General features: G+C 49.1%; 9 protein-coding genes across 11 annotated transcripts; 4 read left to right on the top strand and 5 right to left on the bottom strand.

Annotated features, from left to right (window-relative positions):
- Positions 1-4: 4 nt before the first annotated feature.
- FVEG_06403 (hypothetical protein) lies at positions 5-1932 on the top strand. The gene has a single exon (XM_018894780.1). The coding sequence runs from the start codon at positions 202-204 to the stop codon at positions 1840-1842; it is 1641 nt and encodes a 546-aa protein (XP_018751909.1). The 5' UTR covers positions 5-201; the 3' UTR covers positions 1843-1932.
- FVEG_06404 (hypothetical protein) lies at positions 1857-3113 on the bottom strand. The gene is made up of 2 exons (XM_018894781.1): positions 2704-3113; positions 1857-2650 (listed from the first exon to the last, which is right to left on the bottom strand). The coding sequence occupies exons 1-2, from the start codon at positions 2921-2923 to the stop codon at positions 1989-1991; spliced, it is 882 nt and encodes a 293-aa protein (XP_018751910.1). The 5' UTR covers positions 2924-3113; the 3' UTR covers positions 1857-1988.
- On the top strand, positions 3113-6474 carry FVEG_06405 (hypothetical protein). The gene is made up of 2 exons (XM_018894782.1): positions 3113-3493; positions 3545-6474. Exons 1-2 carry the CDS (start codon positions 3364-3366, stop codon positions 6322-6324), a joined length of 2910 nt encoding a protein of 969 aa, XP_018751911.1. The 5' UTR covers positions 3113-3363; the 3' UTR covers positions 6325-6474.
- Positions 6475-6582: 108 nt separating this feature from the next.
- On the top strand, positions 6583-8750 carry FVEG_06406 (hypothetical protein). Its single transcript, XM_018894783.1, has 4 exons — positions 6583-6734; positions 6784-6890; positions 6940-7852; positions 7907-8750. Exons 1-4 carry the CDS (start codon positions 6647-6649, stop codon positions 8029-8031), a joined length of 1233 nt encoding a protein of 410 aa, XP_018751912.1. The 5' UTR covers positions 6583-6646; the 3' UTR covers positions 8032-8750.
- FVEG_15852 (hypothetical protein) lies at positions 7760-8690 on the bottom strand. 2 transcript variants are annotated; one of them, XM_018905079.1, is made up of 3 exons: positions 8463-8690; positions 8236-8412; positions 7760-8184 (listed from the first exon to the last, which is right to left on the bottom strand). In XM_018905079.1, exons 1-3 carry the CDS (start codon positions 8503-8505, stop codon positions 8177-8179), a joined length of 228 nt encoding a protein of 75 aa, XP_018751914.1. In that variant the 5' UTR covers positions 8506-8690; the 3' UTR covers positions 7760-8176. The 2 variants fall into 2 exon arrangements, with proteins under 2 accessions (XP_018751914.1, XP_018751913.1); XM_018905078.1 differs by having other exon boundaries at positions 7760-8412.
- Positions 8751-9606: 856 nt separating the features above from the next.
- Positions 9607-16455, bottom strand: FVEG_06408 (hypothetical protein). Of its 2 annotated transcripts, XM_018894786.1 has the most exons (6): positions 15893-16455; positions 15371-15550; positions 15169-15201; positions 14948-15109; positions 14588-14889; positions 9607-14538 (listed from the first exon to the last, which is right to left on the bottom strand). In XM_018894786.1, exons 2-6 carry the CDS (start codon positions 15426-15428, stop codon positions 14029-14031), a joined length of 1065 nt encoding a protein of 354 aa, XP_018751916.1. In that variant the 5' UTR covers positions 15429-15550; positions 15893-16455; the 3' UTR covers positions 9607-14028. The 2 variants fall into 2 exon arrangements, with proteins under 2 accessions (XP_018751916.1, XP_018751915.1); XM_018894785.1 differs by having other exon boundaries at positions 15371-16455.
- On the top strand, positions 9748-13562 carry FVEG_06407 (hypothetical protein). Its single transcript, XM_018894784.1, has 3 exons — positions 9748-9895; positions 9954-10024; positions 10083-13562. Exons 1-3 carry the CDS (start codon positions 9826-9828, stop codon positions 13377-13379), a joined length of 3438 nt encoding a protein of 1145 aa, XP_018751917.1. The 5' UTR covers positions 9748-9825; the 3' UTR covers positions 13380-13562.
- A 1071-nt stretch (positions 16456-17526) lies between the features above and the next one.
- FVEG_15853 (hypothetical protein) lies at positions 17527-21689 on the bottom strand. Its single transcript, XM_018905080.1, has 3 exons — positions 20661-21689; positions 19989-20611; positions 17527-19922 (listed from the first exon to the last, which is right to left on the bottom strand). The coding sequence occupies exons 1-3, from the start codon at positions 21186-21188 to the stop codon at positions 17939-17941; spliced, it is 3135 nt and encodes a 1044-aa protein (XP_018751918.1). The 5' UTR covers positions 21189-21689; the 3' UTR covers positions 17527-17938.
- A 1203-nt stretch (positions 21690-22892) lies between these two features.
- On the bottom strand, positions 22893-23697 carry FVEG_15854 (hypothetical protein). Its single transcript, XM_018905081.1, has one exon. It carries the CDS (start codon positions 23585-23587, stop codon positions 22955-22957), a length of 633 nt encoding a protein of 210 aa, XP_018751919.1. The 5' UTR covers positions 23588-23697; the 3' UTR covers positions 22893-22954.
- Between the last annotated feature and the right edge of the window lie 2111 nt (positions 23698-25808).

The following is a 25808-nucleotide window of genomic DNA, read 5'->3' on the forward strand; positions in this document are numbered from 1 at the left end:
TTACAAGAACTCGGTGCAGGATGAGCGATGCCGTAACGTCAATATCAACTTTGTGATCATTTTTTTAGTCTTTAAAAAAGTTTTTTTTTTCTATTTTCCTCTTCTGATACCCGCTCCTGGCCGGGAGTAACTCAGATTCATTCTGCTTGCTAACATGTTTTCACCCTCTCGTATTTTTCCAGCCATCATACACAAATCAGTATGGAGTCGGAAACCAATTATGAACCTCTCGATGAGGATTTAAGCGACACAGAGCAAGCTGGAAACCTGGAGTTGGGAGACGATGTCCTGTTACCGCCACTTGACGAGTCATACGTTGCTGATCAAACCGACGCATCTGGCAGTGTGTATAGTGGGAAGGAGGATGAAACGGACCAAGACAACGAGGATTCTTCCCTGAAAAGACGCGCTGATGAAGATTCATCCCCGAGACTCTTCAAAAGACAGAAAGGAGTTCTCAACACCGAGTATTTGGATCTTCTTAATAGAGATATTGAAGATGCAGCTCAGCGTGTCTGCCTTACCGACGATAGCGAAGAAACCGTTTTGTACCCAAGCCAAATAGGTCTTACTTACTGGTCGATACCGGAGAAGAAACTCTTCTTCGAAGCGATTGCTCGTCTTGGCCAGAGTGATCTTCCAGGTATTGCATCCCGTATAGGCACCAAGAGCGAGATTGAGGTGAATCATTACCTCGACGTGCTCCGAACAGCACGTCTCCTGAGACAACGACAAATCAGACGCCCCGCTGTTGAATTCCCAGAGATCCCAGCCGCCGTAGAACTAAGTCAGCAATGTTGCCACGCCTTAGACGAGGCTGCAGATGCTATTTCTGTGCGTCAGGAACGAAAGGAGGAACAGCGAGAGGAGAGCAAATGGGGAGACTGCTGGGACATCAGCCCAAAGATTGCTCGCCGACTAGACAAGGGCGAAACCGTCGTTGAAGGCCAAGTTCTTCCATTCTCCAAGCTATTCAACCTGCATACGTGGCTAAGATTATCTGAGCGTATCTTTATGAATTCCTCCATTCCTAGTGAGAACTGGGATTCTATCGACAACAGGCCTCCCTCGATGTGGGCCACTACATTCGACGACTTTCACTCTTTAGCAGTCTCAATCACGAAACGATTGGTTCAAACAACGATATTCCTCAGCGAGTCAAGAATCAGGGCGAAAAAGGAACTCGTACCGACTACTCGCGAAATCATCAGAGCACAAGATGTGGAAGCAGCCGTGTCGTCCTTGGGATTGAATCATAATTCCCATCAGTTTTGGAGCCAATGTGCACGAAGACTTCGACTTGAGGTCCACGAGGAGCCGCCCCAGCTGGAGGAGGAAGGAGAACGTGAACCTCTTAGCTATGAAGAAGTGGAAACCATTCTTTCCAACGGCGGCGATGAGGCCAACCGGGCATTGGTAGCGCCATCTGACGTAGACGAAGCCGCCAACTCTTCTGGAAACGAGGCCCTAAGTTCTGATTTCGAGGAACCCGTCTCACATTTGAACGAAGAGGAGGCTGCTATCGCACGAGAGGCCAACGAAGTTTTGCTCTTCTCTGCCGCCGACTTCCCAGAAACCTATCGGAAGAAAGAGACCCTCAAGAATCGCATCGCGAGTGAGCGGCGACAGGAGCAATATGCCGAAGAACGCGACCAGTACGTCAGCTGGCAGGCTGAGGCTGAGATGTGGGATCTCCTGCAGAAGAAACCTCTCACTGAACTACCCAGGATGCCGGAACCGGGCCCGTTGCAACGGTCAACTATGGATGTGGAGAGCATCTTTCCCATAAAAAGGGACTGGAGAACCACGGTAAAGTACCGCAGCGAGTGGGAAGGAGAATAGGAGACAACACCTGTGTTAGCCAGTGAAATGACATTAGAGCTCAGGAGCTCGCTTTTTAATGTGAATAAATACTTATTATGACTCCATGCCTAAGGGTATCTGAACCGCCCCATCTATCGTTTGCATCATACCAATGAATTCTCAAGTTAACGTCTCCTCTTCGGTCTTGCCTTTGCTTTAGTAGTCTTCGCCTTCTGGCCCTTCTTGGCACCTCGTGTAGACTTTGATACTTGTGTTTCGCTCTCTTCAGCACTTTCTTCTTCCTCGCTAGAAGAGCTTCCGCTGCCTTCCTCTTCGCTCCCCTCTTCTTCTTCCTCTTCCTCGTCCTCTTCTTCCTCTTCTGTGGTCTCGGCCTTTTCTTGCGTCTCAGTCTTTGCCGGGGTCGCTTTCTTCTTTTGTCGCGGAGCGCCTCGTTTGGACTTGGGTGCTGGTGATGGGGCGTCTGTACCGTCCTCTGTATCTTCTACCGATGTGCCTCTCGTTTTCGTATCACCTCGCTTGCGCTTCTTGGCTGGTGAAGGTGCCGGAGAAAGTTCGAGCTGGGGTGGTGATGTTGGAGCGTCGCTGACGTCGGCCACGGCTCTGGCCATCATGGCTTCATAGAATTCCGGTCTTGGCAAACAAAATTCGTTGTATTCGACCTCGTCATCGTCGAAGTTCTCTCTTTCATCGATCACCTCAAGATTGTAGTATGTTCGGAGCTTTTGCCAAATGTACGGAATGCGCGTGTGCTGGTAAAAATCAGGGTCGATACCATGGTTTCGCAAGTGCTCCGAAATTGCTATCATTCGAAAGTGCTTGTGCATGCCTATACAGCCTTGGTAAGTAATAGCTCGACGTGAAGGAAGAGATCTAACTGACCAGCTGGTTTCCAGCGAATGACACCCTTGAATAATGAAGCCACTTGATCATCAGTCCAAAGATCATTGTAGTTATTGTCTGGCTGTTGCTCTTTTGTATCGCTAGAACCTTCATTATCACCAGTCTGGGGAGTGTCAACGTCCATTGTATCGTCATCTCGCGCAGGAGTTGGTGTCGCAACAGTTTGGGTGCTGGCCCGAGCGCGCTTCCTCGGCGCCATTGCGATTGTGATGAGGAGATCAAGATCGGGATCGGTCGATTTATGGTGATATTCGCGAGATATGCTGTGTAAGTGAAGATTGTGTATCAGGGTTGCTGTTTGGGAATATGCATAATCTGGGTGTCTCGAACAAAATTGAAAGGTTTAAAACCCGAACCCGTTGTCGAAGACCTGAGAAGGAGGTTCTGATGAAATCATAAGCTAGCATCCAATGGCTTGCGTAAAGCGGGCCCCGACCTAGGTAGCTTGTGGTGCTCCATTTTTAGTGCACAGGTGCTCTGAGGCGCGTCTACGGAGGAGCATGGATATAGGTTGATATCGCGTTAATTACCCTTCAGACATACCTTGGATAACAGGACTCAAGCTAAGGTCGACATCAATACACAACGCACCGCTGAGCACTATGTTATTGAATTGCTTACATATTATGAGAAAAGATCATGGCTGAATCGAAGGAAGACCTGGGAGCTGTATTCTCTATACCTTACTTTTGGGAATCGTCGAAATTCCTACATCAAATAGACGATGACCCGCAGACTCAGAATCCCTTCTTTTCTCCTGGACTCAGAGGTAATTTTGGACTTGAAATTGGATCGTGCCCCTCCTAATCCGTGTTCTTAGAAGTTACAAAATCGGAGCTTGTCCACCTTGGCCAAGTGTCAGTAGAGCAAAGTGGCTTCTTCAAGTTGCCATCCCAGCTTGAGATTCAAGACAAGCCAGAGCCAGAGCCAGAGCCAGAAGTAACTGCGTCTACCAGCAACATCCAAGCCTCCACGGAAAGTCTAGCTGATCCGGAAATTGATGATGACATCTGGGCACACACCGATGAACCGGAAGATAAGACACCAGAACACAGGACTTGGGATAGCTTCATCTCGGGTACGCCAGCTGGTCAACAACAGCCTTTGGTGACGGAAGCTGGAGCCGCGGTCTACGACGCCTTTCTAGGTTGGTCCGTCGACCCCCTTGAACTGAAAAGCTCCGAGGTTCCTATTGTTGATATCAAAGCCTACTTTTCTTCATTGCTTGCTCTGGCCCTTGGTCAAGAATCAATCTTCTACTCCAAACAGGAGAAAAGTCGCTCTCTTGCACCAGCGATTCCAAGCATGCGGGTCACAGGGTATTCCAGAGATGTTCTCCAGGGTCTGGAAAAACAATGTCACCGCTGCGGGTCAATGTTGTTCGAATTACGGTCCTTTGTCAATTCTACTTACGCAAAGCGCACGTCCAAATGCGGCGTTGCTTTGGCTGGTGTGCTTGATCAAATCCTTAAGGACGTTCAGCGGCATGTCGCTCTCCATAGGCAGACACCGCGATCGCTTTTGGAACTCCAATCAACAGTCAAAGGAATGCTTGCGATTCTGATACCATTTCAAAGGCTTGCTTCCAAATTCCGCAAAGGTTACGAAGACCAACATGTTCTCTCCCAGGTTTTCCATGAAGCATATTCAGTCGACTACGGTGAAGAACAGCTCCGAGGCATCATGCGCGAAGTTTTACAGAGAGTCTCTTCGCCATGGATCGAGTTTTTGGAAGAATGGATCGGGACCAGGCAAGAGAAAGGGATTCCCTTGACTAAAGCCAATGTTGGAGCAAGCAAAGGCTTTGTCAAAGTCGACACGGAGAAATATACGGATGATTTCGGGCAGGAAGTTGAGGATATTGACTTTCTCTTGGACGACACCAAAATGCCCCATTTCATGCCCTACGATATTGCCAAGTCTATTTTTGAGACAGGCAAGAATCTGCGGTTCATTAGGGAATGTCACCCCGAGCATCCCTTGGCTTCATCAGCCATCATCTGTGCGACCGACCCCCCGAAGGTCAGCTGGCTTTACGACTGGAACGCCATCGAGAACCTTGAGAAACGTGTAGCCAAGTATCACGATGATCTCTTAGGGGCAATTCGCGACTGTTCATTCCGTGACAGAGTCAACTCAGAAAGCAATGGACTTGCGATTGGCTCTGAGATTGAAACCCCGTTCTTTCGTGAAGACCCCACGCCAGAAACATATGGAGGGCTCTTGAATACTCTTACGGCACGTATGGATGAGCCCTTGCCTGATGATGTGAGCCAAGAGGATACGTTGAGCCAAATCTTGCGTGAACGTCTTACCCAGTCTGGTACCCGCAAGCCTCAATCTCCTACCAATGGCTTCGACTTCACGCCTCACCCATCACTTCTCCCCGTGCTTTCGTTTGGGGGTATTGCATCTGCGCAATCTGAGGTTGTTAATCAGGAAAGCCTGAGGCTGCTGTTCAATAACCATGATTTACGGGGTCACCTGAAAATGCACCGTGATTTCCACCTCTTTGGTAGCGGCATGTTCGTAAGCCGTCTGTCCCATGCCCTATTCAACCCAGACCTAGAAACAGCCGAAAGGCAGGCTGGAGTTGCACGACAAGGAGGTGTCATGGGGCTTCGCCTGGGAGGTCGAGATACTTGGCCACCAGCGAGCTCGGAATTACGTCTGGCTCTTATGGGCGTTCTAGCCGAGAGCTTCGATTCAGATAATGAGTTCGCTAAGGAAAAGCTGGCTAGTATATCGAGGGATGCATCCGAGCTCCCAGGAGATATGAGCTTTGCTGTCCGAGATTTGTCGCAGGAAGAGATCGACAAGTGTATGAACCCAGACTCCTTGGAAGCTCTCGACTTTCTACGATTGTCCTACAAGCCCCCTGCGGCATTATCCAGCATCATCACCCCTGTGATTTTGACGCAGTACGATCGAGTCTTCAAGCTGTTGCTAAGAATCATGAGGATGGTTTATGTCGTCAACCAGTTGTTCTTAGATGTCAATGCTAGGACCAGTCGCTGGAACGAACCTGAGGACATTTCCTACCGATTCACTCGAGAGGCCCACCATTTTGTCTCTGGGATCACTTCCTTCTTCATGGATGCCGGGGTCGCCATTCCTTGGGAAGCATTCGAGGCGAAACTCGACAAAATCGAAGCCGACTTGAAGAACCCCTCGACAGCCAAGAGTACAGCAGATAAGGTTGAGAGTCCTGATAGACTACGAGAGTTTCACTCCCGAGTGCTTGATCGAGTCATGCTTTCCCTTTTTCTCCGGAAACGACAGCAGCCAGTGCTGAACTTGCTCGAAGAAATCTTCGGTGCAGTTCTGGAGTATGCCAAATTTTCACGATTCAAGGCTCTTGGAAAGAACCAGACTACCGACCCAAGAGAACTGGAAGAATTACAGCGTTTGTATAGCAACTTCAAGAAGAAAGTGCAAATCTTCATGACTGTCTGTCGAGCCTTGACCGAAAAGAGTCGATCAACAAGTAATAAGGTCTCAGATGATTTGGGTTTGAAACAAGAGGGTATTGGTGAAGACCATATGGTCGCTCAGCTACTGTTAAAGCTCGATATGGGACACTACTACGCGAAACACTAGGACGCCATATATAATATTAAGTCTCAACTATGAAAGACATGAAGAAACAAATGAAAGTCTGTCAAGCCTGGAGGTAATATCTGTGTTCACCTATTCATTCTACATAGACTAAGGTAGGTAGGTAGTTATTGATAACCCGATACCCCGCCATCGATGTAGGTTGCATCCTCCATTGCTGTGGCAGGCCGTCTTTAGTGGTGGACGCCCCTCCAAATGACCCCACGCGTTACGTTAGTTCCTAACATTTAATTACTGGGCTGTTGTTCCATTTGTTTATATTGAACCTTCAACACTGAACCATAGCAACCTACCCATAACGAAAATGTCGCGACAAAGCGTAGCAGCGCGCAATCTGTCTCTCACTGAAGAGCTTGAAAGACTAGAGCAGTCAATCACTCTGACTCTTCAAGGTATACATGGATCTTCAATTCTCGCGACCCAGGGCTGACCGTTGGCTAGAAATCGATCACAACTTTAGCAAATCGCATCGCATAGTAACAACAAGCATCCTACCGCTAGTAGAGCAGTATGGAGAACACTCCCGCGCTGTTTGGGAAGCTTCAAAGGTGCATGAAATCATCGAGATTCGAAGGAACTGATGCTGACGACATGTAGTTCTGGAAGCAATTTTTCGAAGCATCGGCCAACGTATCTCTCTCCGGTTATGAAGAGCTCGCCAACGACGACGAAAGCGAAAACGTGGAAGAAAGTACCGCTATGAGGGAAGATATAACAGAGGAATACACATCTCAGCATCACGAAGATGTCACCGCCACAACCGGCATCGAGCAATCTACCTTCCAGGCCGAGGACTCCCTCCTTGATGATGCTGAGCTCACAGGAAGCACGCCTCGGCCTGGAAAGACGAAGACACGATTTTCTGATATGGAATCTCCATACGAAGCTATGAAACGCGAGATGGAAGGAGAGGGAAACAATACCACAGTCCTAGATGATAACGAGGATTCGACTGTCTTGTTCGCCCAACACACCGCTAGACTCCCCGATATGTCAATGACTCCGCAGGCCCAGCGCGACCACACAATGACCGGCGAGCAGTCTGTTCAGGCCCATAAGGATCCTTTACTTCACCGTGTTCTCGACAAGAACTATCGCATTCAGGCAACTCCGCACAAGCCCGCCCTTCGCATCTCTCCACTCAAGAGCGCACAACGCAAGAAGGACGCCCCCACGTGGAACGACTCACCAGGCTCCTCGCCCGAAATGGCAGTGCCGACTCTACGCAGTGAAGTTTTCATGTCGCCCTACAAAAGTAACGCTCGACAACGTCTTGCGGCGGCAACGCAGGGTCCTCGAACACCTGGTGTTAGTGTTCAGACGCCAGCGACAGCACGTAAGACGCGGGACGTCTTCGCTGATGACACTGTCACAGCCACTGGAAAGGATAAGTATGAGATCGACTGGGATAGTGATGAAGGGGATGAGGATATCGATTTATATGCAGGCATGAGCCCGCCCAAGACGATACAGTTTGCGCTGCCTCCTTCGAAGCTCTTGCAAACACCTGGTAAGGTCTATCCCGCTCTTGAATGGACTACCATATACTAATACTGTCTGAAAGCACGTGAAGCCAGCCAAAGGATTGTTGGCGACATTCTACTGGATGCTGGAGCCGATCCGAACTCGTCCCAATACAGCCCCTCTATGGTGAAGATGAACGAAGATATTTTGAACGATAGTTTCTAAAAGCCACAGCTCTCAAATCTAATGAATGAACAGTTGTTTATTCCCCCATTCCGAAGACTCATCGAGTATGAGAACAGTCCTGCATTTCAACCAAAGATACCCTTCACCCCTTTGCAATTATGTGCCCGTGTCCTTCACCATATTTTCAGTCCGCTTTCTAAATCAGCACCATGTCCCAGGCCTTGAGTTCTATCGACTACATACTGAATCGAATCTGTGACCTGAGGGCCTGTTCTTGGAGCTTCTTGGTATCGACTTCTGTCCCATTCTTTTCCTTCTGATCCTTTTTGCAAAGGGGCGCGGACGAGGAAAAGGTAGCAATAGAGGCAGTTTCAGGATCAGCGACCTTGGAACTGTTGTATTTGGTAAAATCTACCTGGGCTACATTTACATGTTAGTCAAGTTCAGCTTGCTGAAAACATGATGCTTACAGTCTGAGGTTGTGGGAACATTGTTGCCTGAGTTGTTGGGCATATTGAAGGATGTGAAGGAGATTGGAAGTGATTGGGCAGTTATAGACAAGGCTTGGATTAAAAGACTAAGCTTAATAGTTTGTATTGTTGTTCTTAGATGGAACTCTCGATTGCTTCTGCCTGAGAATGAAGTCCATAAGGCGTCGCATCTTGATTGTTATATACTCAATCCTAGCAATACAACTTGCAAGACACTCTTGTTACGATGACTACGAACGAGGGAAGACCACTAAGGTTCGTGCGAAGTCTACGACGCGCGTGAGTCATGACGGAAGCCATCGACCAGGCGTTAGGGCTGATGAAGGACTGTATGCATGCTGGCATGGTAGTAAGAAAGTCTACGTACACCATGGGTGCGTACAAGGCTGACGAAGAATCCGGGAATACGTACGTACTGTGTAAGCGTATACGCAGAACACCATCTTCTTCGCTGATATGTGCGAGATATGAGAGCGTTGGATGCTGCTTTAGGAATAAAGAGGAGTAACATGCAACTGGTATTGGTCAATTCGGACAGATGGTCATGCAGAGGACTAGCTTCCATTACGCCAGTGCCGGGGATTACTCACTCGACCACTTGGTGTTTCCACCGGCCATTCAGCCAAATTCGAAGATGAGCTAGGGCCCTCGGATTGGCTAACACAGAATCCCGCGAGGATGTATCTACATGAAAACATAGGATCTTAGATCAGACAAGATAGTGAGACTGACACTCTGCATGCCTTGATTGGGTTGCATCTCAAGGCGGTTTCCTTCAATAGCACTGTTAGTATTCCATGGTATTTACTTATCACCCACCATCTCATGACTGTTTGACACAACACACAACATGAATGTCACCCGCATAGAGTTGGTGCCTTTTCGATAGCAATTACACTTGATGGGTCATAATTCAGCCGTGTCTTACTATCAGTCCAAAGACTCACCACTTAGTTAGAAACCGTAGAATTTGTTGGAAATGAGTCCCACAAGACAGCGGTCAAGTATCAAAGCACGCGTCACCGGACAATATCTGGACACGCGTTGATTCTGCACGTTGACAAGGCCATTGAATCTATGCTTAAACGGGTAGCTCACAAAATAACGTTAGTTAATAAATTTTAGAGTGGATAGGCCTAGGTAAGGTAGATAGCATAAGCCACATGTGGCTATACTGAGAGCAGTGGCAGTGCATGGTCCCCGCAACGTTCTTGGCGAAACGCGATTCTTATCGATAACGATTCTATTAGCGTCTAAAAAAAAATTTGGAAGCAAAGTGAAAGGCGAAAGACCGTGCCAGTTAGTTGATGGTCTTCGGAAGGTGACGACGTCGCACGCAAAAATGGAAGATCAAGTGCACAAACCGCATCGCAAGTCCAAGGACAAGAAGGACAAGAAGCAGCATACAGGCGGTAAGATATTCTTATGCACAGTTCCGATTAGCGATTGGCGCATACTGACAAATATCAGAGCGCAACCCAAAGGCGTTTTCCTTCGCCAACCCCGGTAAGCTCCAGAGACAAGCAGCGAGATCGCAAGATGTAGGACTCTTCCCTGTTCCCTTGGATAAGAAACCCCAATGCTAAGACTCGGCATTAGATCAAGGAAAAGCGTCTCCATGTCCCGCTCGTGGATCGACTACCCGATGAGGCCCCGCCTCGACTCGTTACAATCGTTGGCCCTCCCGGTGTAGGAAAGACGACGTTAATGAAATCGCTCATTCGACGATATGCCAAAGAAACGATATCGGACCCTCAGGGCCCTGTGACGGTCGTCACATCGAAGAAGCAGCGCCTGACCTTTGTCGAGTGCCCAAACGAACTGGAGGCCATGGTCGACATCGCAAAGGTTGCCGACATTGTCCTCTTGATGATTGATGGAAATTACGGCTTTGAGATGGAAACTATGGAGTTTCTCAACATTCTCGCCGCTACAGGTATGCCTGGAAACGTCTTTGGTATCTTGACACATCTGGATCTTTTCCGGAAGCCACAGGCGCTCAAGGATGCCAAGAAGCGTCTCAAGAGGAGGCTTTGGACAGAGCTGTACCAGGGCGCCCACCTCTTTTACCTTTCCGGTGTTATGAACGGCCGATATCCCGACCGCGAAATCCACAACTTGTCACGCTTCCTCTCTGTCATGAAAAACCCACGTCCTCTAGTCTGGCGCAATTCTCACCCTTACTCTATCATCGACAGCTTCCGAGACATCACGCACCCTACCAAGATCGAGGAAGACCCCAATTGCGACCGGTCGATTGTACTTTCAGGTTACCTGCGAGGTACAAATTTTGCTTCGCACAACCAACGAGTCCACGTCCCCGGTTTGGGAGATTTTACAGTGTCTAACATGGAGGTTATGCCAGATCCTTGTCCCACGCCATCGATGGAACTGGCAATGGCGAAGATCACAGGAAAGACTGGACGAAGGCGACTTGATGAAAAGGAAAAGAAGCTTCATGCTCCCATGTCGGATCGTAGTGGCTTAAAGATTGATGGTGATGCCATCTGGATCACCAGCGACAAGGGCTTCAGCTTCGACCGAGAGGAGGATGATGATGCCGAGCGAGGAGAAGGAGAGGAGATGATTGTTGGTCTTCAAGCTGAACGAAAGCTTCTTGGCCAAATGGAGGGCGGCGTCCAGCTTTTCAAGGGCGGCAACAAGGTCGAGGCAGTGCCAGAGGAGGAAGACACTGGCAGAAAAACACATCGCAAACCTAGATTTGCACAAAGAGAAGATGGCGATGATGACCAAAACGAAGACGACGAGAACTCTGTCAGCGGTGACGAAGACTTGGCCTCGGATGCTGAGGTTGAGTTCAGTGAAGGTAGATTAGGCAAGATGTTCCGCAAGGATGCCGATAAGGAACTCGGTGAAGATGATCTTGCATTCGCCGACAGTGACTCAGACCTCGGAGCATTGTCTGATGAGGAAGAGGTGGAAGACGACGAAGAATACGATTCGGATGAGGAAGCAGCAGCATTAAGATGGAAGGACAACTTGAATGGCACTGCGATGAGGCTTCATGGCAAGAGACGCTCATATCACACAAGCGATCTGGCTAGGTATATGTACGACGACTCACTAAGCCCTGAAGATGCTCTCAAGCGATGGCGGGGCGAGGATGATGAATCGGAAGAGGAGAATATTGAGGACGACGACGATGATGAAGATGACTTCTTCAAGAAGTCGAAACAAGAGCAAGAAGACGCTATAGAGGATAGATCAATACCCGCGTATGACTACGAGGATCTAGCGGCCAAATGGGCATCAGAGAAGAACGTCGAAGCTTTACGGAGGAAGTTCACTTCGACAGCCCTCGCTGCTGGCGATGATGAAGACGATGATGGGGATTTGAATGGCAGTGACTTCGAGGGCCTGGGCGACTCAAATGATGAGGGCGATGGTGTCTTCGAGGATCTCGAAGCTGAAGGCCAACAAGAGCCAGCACAGCCCACTGTCGACGACATTGAGGCCGAGCGAGAGAAGAACGCAAAGCGAAAGGAGGAACTCAAGATGCGATTCGAAGAGGAAGATCGTGAGGGCTTCCTCAACGATAAAGCAAACGCACGACGAGAAGGTGGAGATGTGCAAGAGTTTGGTGAGGATCAATGGTATGAGGCGCAAAAGGCTATGATCCAGAAGCAGCTCGATATCAACAAGGAGGAATTTGAGAACCTCGATGAGCGCCAACGCTCTGCTGTGGAAGGCTACCGGGCCGGCAAATATGCCAAGGTTATCCTCGAAGGTGTTCCGGCCGAATTTGTCAAGCTCTTTGATGCTCGTCGACCTATCGTCGTCGGTGGTCTCTCCGCTACGGAAGACCGATTCGGCTATCTTCAAGTCCGCATCAAGCGTCACCGCTGGCACAAACGCATTCTCAAGACAAATGATCCCCTTATCTTCTCTTTGGGATGGCGTCGCTTCCAGACCATGCCCATCTACAGCACCACCGACTCGCGCACGCGTAACCGTATGCTCAAGTATACACCTGAGCATATGCATTGCTTCGGTACCATATATGGTCCCTTAATTGCACCCAACACAGGCTTTGTTTGCTTCAACTCAATGTCAGCGTCGACACCCGGTTTCCGCATCGCTGCTACCGGCACAATCCTCAGCGTTGACGAGTCCACAGAAATCGTCAAGAAGCTCAAGCTTACTGGTACACCTGCAAAGATCTACAAGAACACAGCTTTCATCAAGGACATGTTCAACACGTCTCTTGAAATAGCCAAGTTTGAGGGAGCTTCTATCAAGACCGTCTCTGGCATTCGTGGTCAGATCAAGCGTGCTTTGTCCAAGCCTGAGGGACAATTCCGCGCTACTTTCGAAGACAAGATTCTTCTTAGTGACATTGTCTTCTTGCGTGCTTGGTACCCAATCAAGCCTCATCGGTTTTACAACCCAGTCACCAACCTCATCGGCTGGCAGCCCATGCGACTCACAGGCGAGGTCCGCCGTGATCAGAACGTGCCCACTCCCCAGCCCAAGAACAGCCAGTACCGCACTATTGAAAGAGAGACCCGCCACTTTAACCCTCTCCGTGTGCCCCGCGCTCTTGCTGCCGACCTTCCCTTCAAGTCGCAGATTGTCGAAACCAAGAAGCAAAAGAAAGAGACATACATGCAGAAGCGTGCTGTCATCATGGCTCCTGGTTCCGAGGAGAAGAAAGCCCGGGCTCTCATGCAGCAGTTACTCACAATCCGTAACGACGCTGCTGCCAAGCGTCGTGCCGCAAAGGAGAAAAACCGCGCTGCGTTCCAGAAGAAGTTGGCAGACAGCGAGGAGAAAAAGGAAGCCCGTGAGAAACGGGAATCCAAGGACTTCTGGAGGAAGAATGGTCGCAAGCGTGCAGCCGCCGAAGATGGAGGTGGTGGCAAGCGCAGGAAGTAAAGGGGAGAGTGAATATCACCGTCACAGTTGCTTGAACTATATGCAAGTGATTAGAATTGTGCTAGCTGTATACCTTGTTGGGTTGGCGTTTCGAGAATCAAAAGATCAATCATATTTTTTACATAGCATAGAAACCTTCTTCCAGACAGCATAATAGCACTACTTGGACATTCAACTCCTGGATCTGATGACAAACATGGTGTAGGCACCGAACACATGGCAGAAATGAAGTGTTTCAGTATGTTAAAAAAGTTGAGTGAATAGCATTTGCTTCAGCAAGCTACACAGTAACAATCCTAAACACCTATCCTCGAGACACAAACGTACAAAAACAAGCAACAGGCCAGATGCGATATCCTCCCATACGAATTAATCAAGAGTTTCTATAGGAATACTCTCCCTGACATCAGCATCTGCCCGCTCAATCCGTATTTTAACCCCCTTTCATCAACGTCAGCAATCGTCGTCGCATTGCGTGTTAAAGAATGCTCCCAAGAAACCATTTCACGCCCGAGTCCAATCTGAACAACCTTTGCTCCTAATTCAAGGATCGACATACGCCCCAAAATGCCGTAAAACATATTCATTGCTCGGGGCAGCTTTGCCTTCTGAGCTCGTGTACACATGGCACATGTCTCCTGTTGGTCACTTAAGAAGCAAGCATGGGCTCCTTGCTGGGGACAACGTCCTCGTGGGGGAGCTCAGGGGCTGCGGTGTCGATAGCGGTGGGCGCATTCAGTTCCTCCTTGAGAGCGGCAGGGGTAGGAATCTGAGGAGCCTCCGTGGCCTTGACGGGGTCCTCAGTAGGAGGAGAGGGAAACTGCGGCTGCTTGGTAGAAATAGGCTGCTCAGGCTTGTCAATCTTCTGGCGAGAAGGAGTCTTGCCACGGAGAAGGTCCTGGACTTTGCCGCTGTAGTCGCCAGCATATTGCTTGCTGATGTTAGAGACCTGTTCCATCTGCTTCGAAGCGACGCTCTGGATCTGAGCAGTCTGGGAGTTGATGAGCTCGGAAGCGTGGTGGAGTTGCTCATCGATTAGCTCCTGGTTGGATGTGTAGATCAGGGGAACGACGAAGGCGACGGTGGTGCCGATAACAGCAAGTCCCCAGTAAGGAACAAGCTTGACGAGGTAGTATGAAATGAAAGCGGCGACGAAAGCCTATCCAATGTTAGTCCCAGTTATAAAATCTGTCGAATATGAGACTTACGGCAGCGGAAGCAAAGACGTTCTCGGCAAAGATGATTCGCTGGGCCTCGATGACAAAGAAGTTAATGAGCTCATGAACGTCCCCAATAAGGGCATCCAGAGTCTCACGAGGAACTGTGTAGTACCGACGAGGGCGAACCTGAGTAGCAAGACCGTTGTTGAGAATGACCTTGCCAAGCACCTCGGCAAGAATGGTTACACCAAGGATCATCCACGAAACCTTGAGTCCCCATCGGAGAAGATCCAGGTATCGCGCAGTGAAGATAGCACCGATGATAGTCACATAAGCAATGGCAGATGCGCCTATTGTGTCACTGATGTCAGCTCTCGCAGGTCGGACAGGAGATATGAGTCAACTTACGAGGGTTGTTCCATGAAAGAAGCTCAGAGAAAAAGGAGTGGTAGTGTGTGAGCGGCTGGCCGGTAGCAGCGGGATTCGCGGGAGTGCGTCGAGCAGCAGCAAGGTTAGAGAGCTCGTTGGAGGCCTTCTGAGTGTGATCGTAGACGTTCTGAGCAACAGGGCCTGAAAAGATCTAGCTTTAGCAACAAGTCGAAATCATAGTTCTTAGGGAATCGTCGTACCGTTGGCGACAGATTGATACGCAGCGGCAGCGTCTGGAAGTCAGGTCAGTTACATTAGACTATGGTAAGGCCTTGTATCATGGCGGGCAGTGCCATTGTCGCGCAAAGATCGCGGGGAAACACTGTAAAGTGAAATTAGCAAATCTGTTCGAGGTACCCCGTAAGATCTCAGCGCAGTTCAGCGCAAGAAAACTTACCTTACTGGTCTTGGTGGTCTCAAGCAGAGAGTTGCCGTTGGCGGCCAAGGTGGAATCAGCCATTTCGACGGTTTAGTGTGAAGAATGTACAAAGAAGTGGTGCGCTCGCTGAAAGAACCGTCGTGGAGTTATAGTTGAAAGTATTGGGCACGAGGAATAGGAGGTGAATCGGAAGAAGATGTTCTCTAGAAAGCGAAAAGCGGCGTGAGCGAAAGTGGCCAGAGAAATTTTGGACAGTTTGGTTTGTTTGTTTAATGCAGGGTAAAAAAAGACAAGGGGACGACGCCGACAAGCTACTGCTACGTAGCGACTTCTAGCTCGCTCCGCTCCGCGCCTCTGGACCTACAACAGAGCTGCAACGGTCTTTTTTTCGTCTGAGCCGATAGGTGACTGAAAACAGACTTAGGGGGCATTCGGTCGGGGGAGCGAGGTGAGTGGCCGTGTGAGAGGAGCAGGCAAGTCAAGCGAAACGAGCGACCCCGTCAGAGGCAGCAGACTAGGTCCAGGATAAGGCATGTGAAACGTACCTTGAGGGTGCTAAATGTTCAGTGCGAGTGAAGTGAGGTGATGATGGTTGAGAAAGTCTCGTCGAGAGCGAGGAAGTAAAGTTTGGATGATGGAGGAGAAGGAATCAGGAATGACGTTTGTGTTCGTAGAGGACAGGACACTTCTCTTTTAGGTGTTGGAGGGGACCAAGTTTCGTCCTTGCTTCAGGTGGGAAAGAAGGCACGGGGGGAACGAACGAGTGACGACAGCGTCGCCGGCCATGGAGCCCACCGAAAGAAAAACTGGCTACCTTACCTTACACAACTCCAGTTGCTCATAGTGGTATCCACGCATTATCCGTCCATTACAACAAGATTTGAATTGCTATTGTGAATCACTGCAAATCTCCTTTTAGTGGACCGACGCTTAACAACGCCGGCGTCGACGAGAGAGCTCCTGTTGCGTAGCATTGGATCTCTGGGCTCTCTTTGTCCAGAAGCTGGATGATGGAGCTTGGATAAGGTACCAAACCATGATGCTGGTGGAGCTCTGTTACCCATGACGCAGTGCTAGACCTACCTATGGAGTACATCCGGTATGCGCTCCACCAGTCAGCAGCTGCAGGTACCGCCAATGTCACCACTTCTCCAAATGTCCAAGCTGATCCGTCAACAAGGGTTGATCCCGTCATCAGGGAGCTTCAACGACGACATTCCAGGCATGCAGCTCTAAGAAATTGACAAGAGTCAATTCTCTTTGTGACATGTGGAGCTAACTAAGAGTAAACAGACGACAGTTTACCACTTCGAGCCAAAGTACGGGATACCTCAGAGTTCACCCGCAATGCTGCATAAACCTGTATGATGCTTTGACGTGATGGTCTGGTCATTTCTAACACATGTGAAAGTCGCACTAAAAAGGGGGGGTTGGGGGGGGGGGGTTCTTTATCTCAAAAATGACAGGGCCCTGCCATTACAGCTCTAACTTAAAGGGCACAAGCCTGCATCTTCTTATCACCACCACACCACGATGGTAAGATCAGGAAAGAATAATAACAGACTGTCCACAAGTTGAGAATGGGCTATTATGCTTTATAGCGTGAGTGGCTTAAGGCAAGTATTGAACGATATTCAGTTTCGAAATATTCATGTTACTGGGTAGGAGGACCTCAGAGAGCAAAAACCCTTATGACCTCTCAACTCAAGATGATAAAAATATTTAGATAAGCTTAGTATTAGCTCAGAGGAGTTTTTATGAGTTATTTTGTCACTTGGAACAAAGGTCTATTTCTTGTCTTCCCTCAAAGGATATCAACACGGAGAGTTTCTGATGATGGCATCTAGCTGTATCCTCATTGGTCACACTGTATATCGAATAGATGAGTTATCTGACCGCGACTGTTGATGCCATAAACTTCGCAAACCAGAGAGGAACAATGATTTTATGAGATTTTATATATTTTTTCAATGCCGATCTGAGATGGCGCCAATTTCATTCCTGGAAAACGGTACTGATCATGACATGTTCAAGTGCCCAGTTCAGAGGCTGAATGGCCCGTCGATCGATGGCTTGCATCATAGGCGATTACCAGTACGTACCCAACTCTGATTCCGTTTCATTTTCTCCTTCATCTTCCGGACATTGCAGGTATCTTCGGGCAACTGTGGAGCAACAATCTCGTGAATAAAAATGTCTTTTTCAATTACATAGACTTATATAGTATCTATCAATCCGCGATCGTGCGGCATTCTGAGAAACCCCGACAGCAGTCATCTTTAGACTTCAGCTCCCGTGCTAAGTAGGCAAACGCCCTGGTATGACGACAATGATGGTGCCTTTGTGACACATGTGGAAACAAGGAAAACAACCGTTAAAAGGGCACATGTGGCCCATGCCCAACACTCAGAGTTCCCAGCTTCTCCCAGCTTCTCGCCTTAACATCCCAACATATGCGCTCGACTGCACGAATCTCATGCTTCCCAAAATATGTACAAAGAATCGACAATTTTCACTTCAAGACATGTCGCGTGAGTGGATGGTGAACACGGTTCAACGTTCGTTGAGATAGAAGCCACAATCCTGACTCTCTACCTTCGCCAACCCCAAAAACTTCCTCCGGATCCTGGAGATCCAGCATTCGTCGATGCCGGCTTCATCGCGACGTCATTTGTGGCAGCTACCCCGTGGCCGGTAAGAAGGCTGAACACTCCACCGGGTCCAGACTGTGATGCCGAAGGAGCATGCGCTGATACGGAGCGGCTCAATCCGTGAGATTTACGTATAGACTCCAGCTTTTGCCGAGCCTCTTCAGCTTCTTGCTTCGCCACTGCTTCGGCGGTTTTGGCTTGCACTAGCTCAGCTAGTAAAGCCTCGTGCTCACTCTGAGATGGCGCAGGCCCGGTCGTAGTCACCAATGGTACACTGGCTTCGTGACTCTGAGGCAGGGATGATATCCGCTTGTTGAACTTGCTCGTCGTGGCCGGCATAGGCTCATGATCCTGAGGCTGCTGTTGCGGTGGGTGCGGTGTAGTCTTACTGCGGTTGAGCTTAAACTCTCGAAGGCCACCTCCAGTCTTGCTACCTCGGTCCACATCGTGTTCTTTGGTTACCTCATGGGCTGAGCTGGCTGACGAGACCCGGGATTTTAATCCATGCATTTGCTTCTCGAGTCTCTGCTTATCCTGGTGGAGCGTCCTGACATGTGCATGACTTTCCCTTAGTTGCTCTTTCACACTGGCCATCTCCTGGTTGAGATCCAAGATCTGGCGGCTGTACTCTTGTGACTGCGACAGTGCAGCGGCAAGCTGATCCTTTGCGTGGTTCAGCTCATCCTGCAGCTGCGCCTTTGATATCAGCATAGATGAACGTCGTTTGTCATCCTCCACTTGGAACCGCTGTTCGACAATATTGAGCAGATTTTCCAGGTCCTCGGTGGTGGATGGCGCTCCTTTCTGAGCCTCGTCATCGCTCGCTAGGACTTTTTCCTCAGGATTCGGTGTCTTAGACTCATCTTCCTCTGTCTCCGACTTTTCACCTTTGTCCGACTCTGAGGTGTCCTCTTTATCGGATAAAACCGATGGTTGTGGGCTGTTGGGTCTTGACACAGAAGAGTCAGCCTTCTGTCTCAATCCATTCAAAAGTGACTGGACGGCCTTGCGGTCTTCTTGTCGCTCTTCGCGTTCCCGTTGTAGCTGATTCGATAATAAAGCATGGTTACGCTGGAGCTCACTAAGAGCGGTAAGGAGGTCTTCGATCTGACCATGCAGGTTTCGTTCGTCGGTGTTTTTATGGGCTGTTATTGTCTTATTGCCGACTGGTGTAGATTCCCGGCCATCCTCAGTATTGGAAGAATCTCTCGACATTGAGGTTACGTCTGTTGATGATGAACTTGTGACGCTAGCTGAGCTAGCCTCCATCGAGTTCAATGTCGATGCAAGACTTTGCTTGGATGCGCTTCGTCGCAGCATACTCGTCGGTCTTGCAGGCGCAGTGTTTCCAGGGCTAAGATTGGAAGATTTGCTGTTGGTAGAGGTAGCCCATATCCGGCCGAGAAAACGGCTAGCTGCAGTAGTAATCTCTGAACCTCTGACAGGGTTCGTGATGGCCGCCTTGGACTCGCGGTAACTTTGCTCAAGCTGCTGCATGTTTTCGGCGGTAACAGCACCTGTCAGCCCGACAAAGTCCTGAACAAATTCATCGGCGTTGTAATGATAGCAATCCCAAAGACCCCGAGATAAAAGAAGTTGCATCACATCCTCCATTTCCGTGCAAGCCAATAGTCGCGCCTCGTTCTTCCGCATTAAGGATAGCGCGACTCTCATCAATGTCTCTGAAGCACCCTCTGCAAAGATCACATCGTAAGTGCGAAACAGCATTGGCAAGGGACAGGTCACGGCAAAAAAGCTGAGAAACCATTGCGAAACATAAGCAGGGTCAACTTGTAGCTCGTCAAGGTGATTCGACAAGACTGGGAGGCTTTGGCGTAGCAGCTCCTTGAATTGGTAGATGCGTACGTGGAGACCCGACAGATCAGGGAGGAAACACGCCCTTAAGTCGTATTGCTCCATGAGGCTGAGATTGTTTGTCAGTCAATGTCACTGTGACCAAGGTGAGGGAGGGAAATTGGCTGCGGCTTACCGAACCAAAACACAGAATGCCTGTTTGTCGGGCATGTGCATCAGCAATGGGCCGACCAGAAAGGCCAGCCCTTGACAATAGCCAATCTTGGTGTCGTAGAGACTGAAGCACTTGAGGACGCGGCCAAGCATACGCTGTCCATCACCCTCTGGATCTCGGAACATGTCTACACCTGGGAAGCTTCGGCCCAAGTCTTTGCCAATTATAACTTCGTATGGACTAGACTCGCCACAGAAGCGATCAAACTGTTCTTCCAATATAGCATCCCGAGCTCCAGACATGCTTTGCCAAACCACCCCACGCAACGGTGGAGGGATACCTTTACGAATCTTATTTGAGAGAAGAGTCGGAAGTCGGGCAGCTGTTTGTTTGTAATCCTTAACGAGAGCGGCGTAGAATTCGAGATCTGTCATGGGAGGTGGTGGTAGCATCGAATATCGTAGAGCAGGAGGCGTGGGTCCCTGGACCATCTGGCGAAGCTGTGCCATTGATGGCGGTCGAGGTCTGCTGACTGCACTACGTTCAGCAGTAGCACGGTCAACGCCTTGGACTTTGACGCTCTTTGGGTTCGTAGCCAGCTTTGCATTTTCCTGTTCAAGTCGGGCCAACAACAATGCAGTTGACTACACGAATTAACTTCAAGATCCGGACAGTTAAGGTGCCTGAACTCACGTTATCTGTTTCTTCGTCCTTGGTCTGTTCATCTTCCTTTTGCTCAAGTTGTGCCCAGTTCACTTCGTCCTGGTCGTCTGATATATTGCCATCATCAGCCAACTCGTCTTGTAGTGACCGCGTTGTTAAAATCGGTGGTGGCATAGTCGCTGAAGAAAAACGCAAAGCCTCTGTATCGACCACGTCTTCCTTAATCAAAGTTTCCGGTTCGTCGTCCGGGTTATCGTCCTTTTCGTCCTTATCGTCCGTGTCGACTACCAACAGGCTAGACTTGCGAGATATGGGAGTATCAGGGCGGCCACCATCTGGATCCTTGGTAGGAGTTGTCTGGTTTGTATCAATTGTCGAAGTGGCAATGGGAGAATCAAGGACTATAGAATCCGGTTCGGAGAGGCGAACCGTTACCAAAGAATCGTGAGCCATCTTGGGGGTCTCGGGAGCCGGGTCTCGTGCCATCATGGATCCTCGTTCGGTAGGCGCGGTCAAAGGGAGAGGCTCATGTAGGCTCTCTCTAACTTGGGCGTCCATACCGGCCCGTCAGTTTGGTGGAGAACTGTGCAAGAGTCTCTGAGACTGGAACGAAAGACACAATCTAGCACCAGCGGGCGGGCAGGAATCCCCTATAATAACAGATAGGATAGGGCGTTTCGTCGCGTGTTGGTTATGGTTTGTGTATATCGTAAGAAAGATGGACGACAACAACAGGTCGAAAATCAGGTTCAGAGGTCGAGGAAAGGACCAGCCTGTCGAAGAAGACGCCTCAAGTACGGTTAAGTTGGCTCATCGAGGGGTGGTCCCAGAGGCTGAAACGGAGCTCCTGGGGCGATGTCGATTTCCGAGTTGGAATCCTACCCAAACTCTAAGAATAAGCTAATTATTTAGGTAGAGGGCCAGAGGACGGAGGAGTGGCGATGGTAGCGGGAAAAGCAGTTACGGCAGACACAAAAAAGAGCGTCTCAACAATCGTGGGAGGCTGGCGGTGGAGTTTCAACAAGGTTGGATTTGGTTCGAGTCAGGTTGTCTGATTTAGATACCTATTCACCTTCTCCTGGTAAGAAGTTGAAGCCGGCCAGGGGTAGCACGTCCATAACCTGGACCCTGGCAGCTACAGCATGCAGTAGCGCAGTAGCGTAGTAGCGGAGGCTGCCCTGAGAGTTGAGAGGTGCCCTGAACTGAAGGCGGGTGCATTGACAAGGACTCGCCAACCAGTGACAGTTCTTGTTTTAGACCCGCTCATTTTATCCAATGTCATGGACCGTTCCAGCGTCCAACAGCCCTTGACCTTTGTTGACGATCCGCTCCAAGGCCGGCATTGAAGCGTCTCTCACGGCCTCTCCTCACTGGGCGGCGGAGGTGACGGCGGTCCGGGGGAAGCCAAGTGGAGGACCAAAGACCGGGGCTGGCTAGGTGACCGCCAGCCCGTTCTTTAGTCTCACTCTCAATTTCTCAAAGGAGACGAGTAACTACGCGCTTGCAACACAATGGATGTCCTTGACGATTCGCATGTCTTTGAACTGCCTCAATACATCTGGAACACTTAGTTACTGTGCGTCATCTGTTTGTTTACCTGCCAGATCATTCTTTTGTTGTCAAGGAGACAACAGTGAGCACCCTTAAATGCTTGTCAAGGGCAGATATTACTCCAGTTGCAAACGTGACGTGACATCCATGGTCAACGTTGGGGTCACATCCAAACAATAAGGTCCCGTCAGTGGTCAATGGTCGTTCATGCAGGTCCGTACAATGGAAAACAGTCATCAGAGGCGTCGGCTGTGGCTTATTCGCATGCACGCTTCCGGGTTCCTTGCATCTATCTTTTGAGACCCTGATCATTTCAGCAGCCAAACAATCTCCATTGGTCCTAGCAGATTAGATCATCGTTCCTCATCTGTCACGATCAAAGTTCGTGGTTCTTTTAACTTTGACTGATCTCGTTCGCTAGGGACAGGCCGCTCTGTCGCCAGGAATGGATCAAGGCATAGTCGCGGCCATTCTGGACCTTGTCTCCGGATTTCATCCACTTATCATGTTGCGTCAGGGTCTAAGCTTTCCAAACATTGCTGTGCCAAACGCCTCTTACCAACACCGACAGGCCAACATCAAGATGCTAGCGATTTTCAGCGTATTTTCCTGTGATTTAGCATCTTGTACAGTGAATTACTTATTCGGGATCAATATGCTGTCTTCGTGTCCAAAGCTACTCGGTGGCAAGCTCTGCAGGCACATATTCTTCATCCTACCATTACGTCGACGATATACTCTTTATCTAACAGATATAATACACCATTTCTTTTTTATCGTATTCTGACCATTGCCGTGCTGGGAGGTCCCATAACAGGAGTGGGATATAAAAGACTTCCCCGCGGTCCATCGTCATCCATCTGGCCGTCTACCCACTGCAAAGGCCGTCGAGATCCGTTTGATATGACTGTGGAAGTTCTCATCGTCGTGATGCCCTCGTATGTTGTTCCCATAACATTCATCACAATCCCAAACCCTTTCAGGATCCATGACAGGCATTCATATACCACATCAGAGCCTGTACGTTCCCATATCATCAGTCCGCATAAAGGGATCCAACAGTAGCTGGTCAATGCCCATATCGATATTAACAACGGAAGGCTGCCGAAGAGCATTGAAGGCAAGTCTGTGATGATCTCAAGCGACGGGCTATGGCGAATAGGCTTGAAGGTGGCTTGGTCCTGAAGGTAGCGGATCAGTGGCTTTCGAGCCAGCCGAAGGATGGAATGTGAAAAGAGATAATAGACCAAGCACTCCAATGGTTCTTCTTCAGCTGGACGATCTTCTTCAGTAGTGCGGTCTTGTTCAGATATATTATGTTTGTAAGCTGATTGAAGATCCGCTGTTGCAGATGACTTGTAAGAAGTGGACTTTGCTAGTCCTTCGAAGGTTGATTCAGTGCTCATTTTTTTTTCCCCTAATGGGCGTAGTTTTGAAGGTAGATTGGCCGAGGAAGCAGATTATTTGTCATAGCTGGGAGGCAAGACGGTGAACATGATGGACCTCAATATCTATGACGGAGCAATGGGCAACGGGCAAGCTCATAACAGACTCAAGAAAAGGGGGAACACCATTTATATAGCAATATGCAACAACACGAACCAGCAAACATTATGGGTTCTATTGTCACGAAAGCGTGAATACCTGGCAGGTCCCGAAAACATCTACTGTTTAATACCGGTTGCGTGATGTCTCAAGTATGCTATTCATCCTGGATCACCTTTGTAGTTGGCCCTTGTCCGATGTCTCAAGTTAGGACAATACATACATCTAACCCCAGATTTTAATATCACACCAAAGTAGTTCTGGGGACCTTGTTTCATCAGTCAGTTGCTCATCAAAATTTCTTCAGTTTGCAAAAGTAGGGATATGGTATATCTGAACAGTAGCAGTGGTATACGTTTCTACTAACATGATGTCTCTAGGCTCCAAAGGGGGCCGTAGGCGACCCTTTACTCCTGTCTTTGATCGATCAAAATTGGTGATATAATTAATAGACGTTGCATGACCGAATCGTTCCCTAGAGAAAGAGTCATAAAACGGAACGATCAACATTGCCATTTCCTTGGTGGGCGTCAATGGTTGTAACGAAGGGATAAGCGTTTATTAAATCACCTAATTATTATACTTTTGCTGTACAGATTGTAACACAAGCATTGTGCTGGTTCTATTCCGTGCACAGATTCTTAAGAACAGGACAGATACGAGTGCTCGAGGAAAGTGTCCTACGGGAACCTCGTTGGTGACAGAGAGTCTTTCAGCTCTTGTTGTGTTACCCACTGTCCGGAGACGGTAAATTATTGTTAACGGTCTTCCGTAGGTATTTGTTTGTCTCAAGGGGAGTGTTCTGTCATCTTGTAGCACCGTGTCCAGTATCCCGTTAGTCCGCAGAGCAAAACCTGGTAAGACAAATCACACATAATCTCCGTTCTCAGGAGTCATTGAAAGCCGTTGCGGCTCAACTGATGAAAGTTCGCTTTAAACATTCAAGCGTGTATAATTGTGGATATAACAGCTGGAAATTACTTCCCTACCGGTATTATGATTGAGAAGCTTATTTCGTCGTAACTCCTTGGTTGTCAAATCCTGGTAATTCAAAAACTCCAGGAAACCAACCTCAGTCGTTTGGTGGGTGGAATGCATTCATTGTCTACAGCAGCGGTGTGGCTTGCATACGAGACCATGTTCCATATTACATTGCTAATGTGATCGAAACACCCATAACCGAATAGGGACGATATGATTGATCAGGTGAGGATATAAGGGAGCCAATTTCTCGTACGAAAATCATCCCCGCACACATCCGGTGCGGCGGTGAAGCCATGGACGTGGGGGAATCTACACTACATTCACTTGTGGCCGCATCCATACCACCCTACCATGTTACAGTCTGCATTATATCTGCTCACAGCGCGCGGGGTGACCTATCAAGATCACCTTGAAGCTCATGTTGAGCATTGATTGCCTGTTGGAACGATGAGCTCACGCGTACATACATAACGCTCAAGCATGAAGCCGGGGTGGTTCTGCAGGTCAAATGGAGCGGAAGAGCATCAGTGTTGCAAAGAAGTTGCTGACCCGGCAGCAAGCATGAACATGGGGACATTGAGACGAGATCTGCAGCACATGTCGAGGGACTTTGGCTTGGTGCTCTGGTAGTGGGATTGCGATAGCGAAACGAAGCTATCGCGAGAGGGTAATTGGGTGGTCTACTCTTCATCCCGGATCGTCTGTGCTTGCGATTATCATGGTCCGGAGCGATCTAACTAGATCTGTAATCCCATCGAGATGGCAAAAAAAGGCTGAGGCAGATTTGCAAGTCCAATCTAGGAAATGCCGTTGGTTCGATATTGTGCTTGTCAGACACACAAATCTAGCGCAGATAAGATACAAACATTATCACTGTGCATACCGGTTCATGACCGAGCAGTTCAAAATCGAATGTCTAGTTGCTGATCATGGGATCGGTCTTGATTTTCTGTTGCAGAGGGAGTGGACCAGGGCGCAAGTGAGACGTCTGGTCGGGTCTTTGGGCTGCTCACTTGCGAATGATTGTGGATCAGCAGAAAAACAAGGAGTCAAGCAAGGATATTGCTTATTGCGACTACATTGACAACGAGACGAGTG

The sequence above is a fragment of the Fusarium verticillioides genome, chromosome 2 (genome assembly GCF_000149555.1).
Source record: "Fusarium verticillioides 7600 chromosome 2, whole genome shotgun sequence".
Classification (NCBI taxonomy): domain Eukaryota; kingdom Fungi; phylum Ascomycota; class Sordariomycetes; order Hypocreales; family Nectriaceae; genus Fusarium; species Fusarium verticillioides.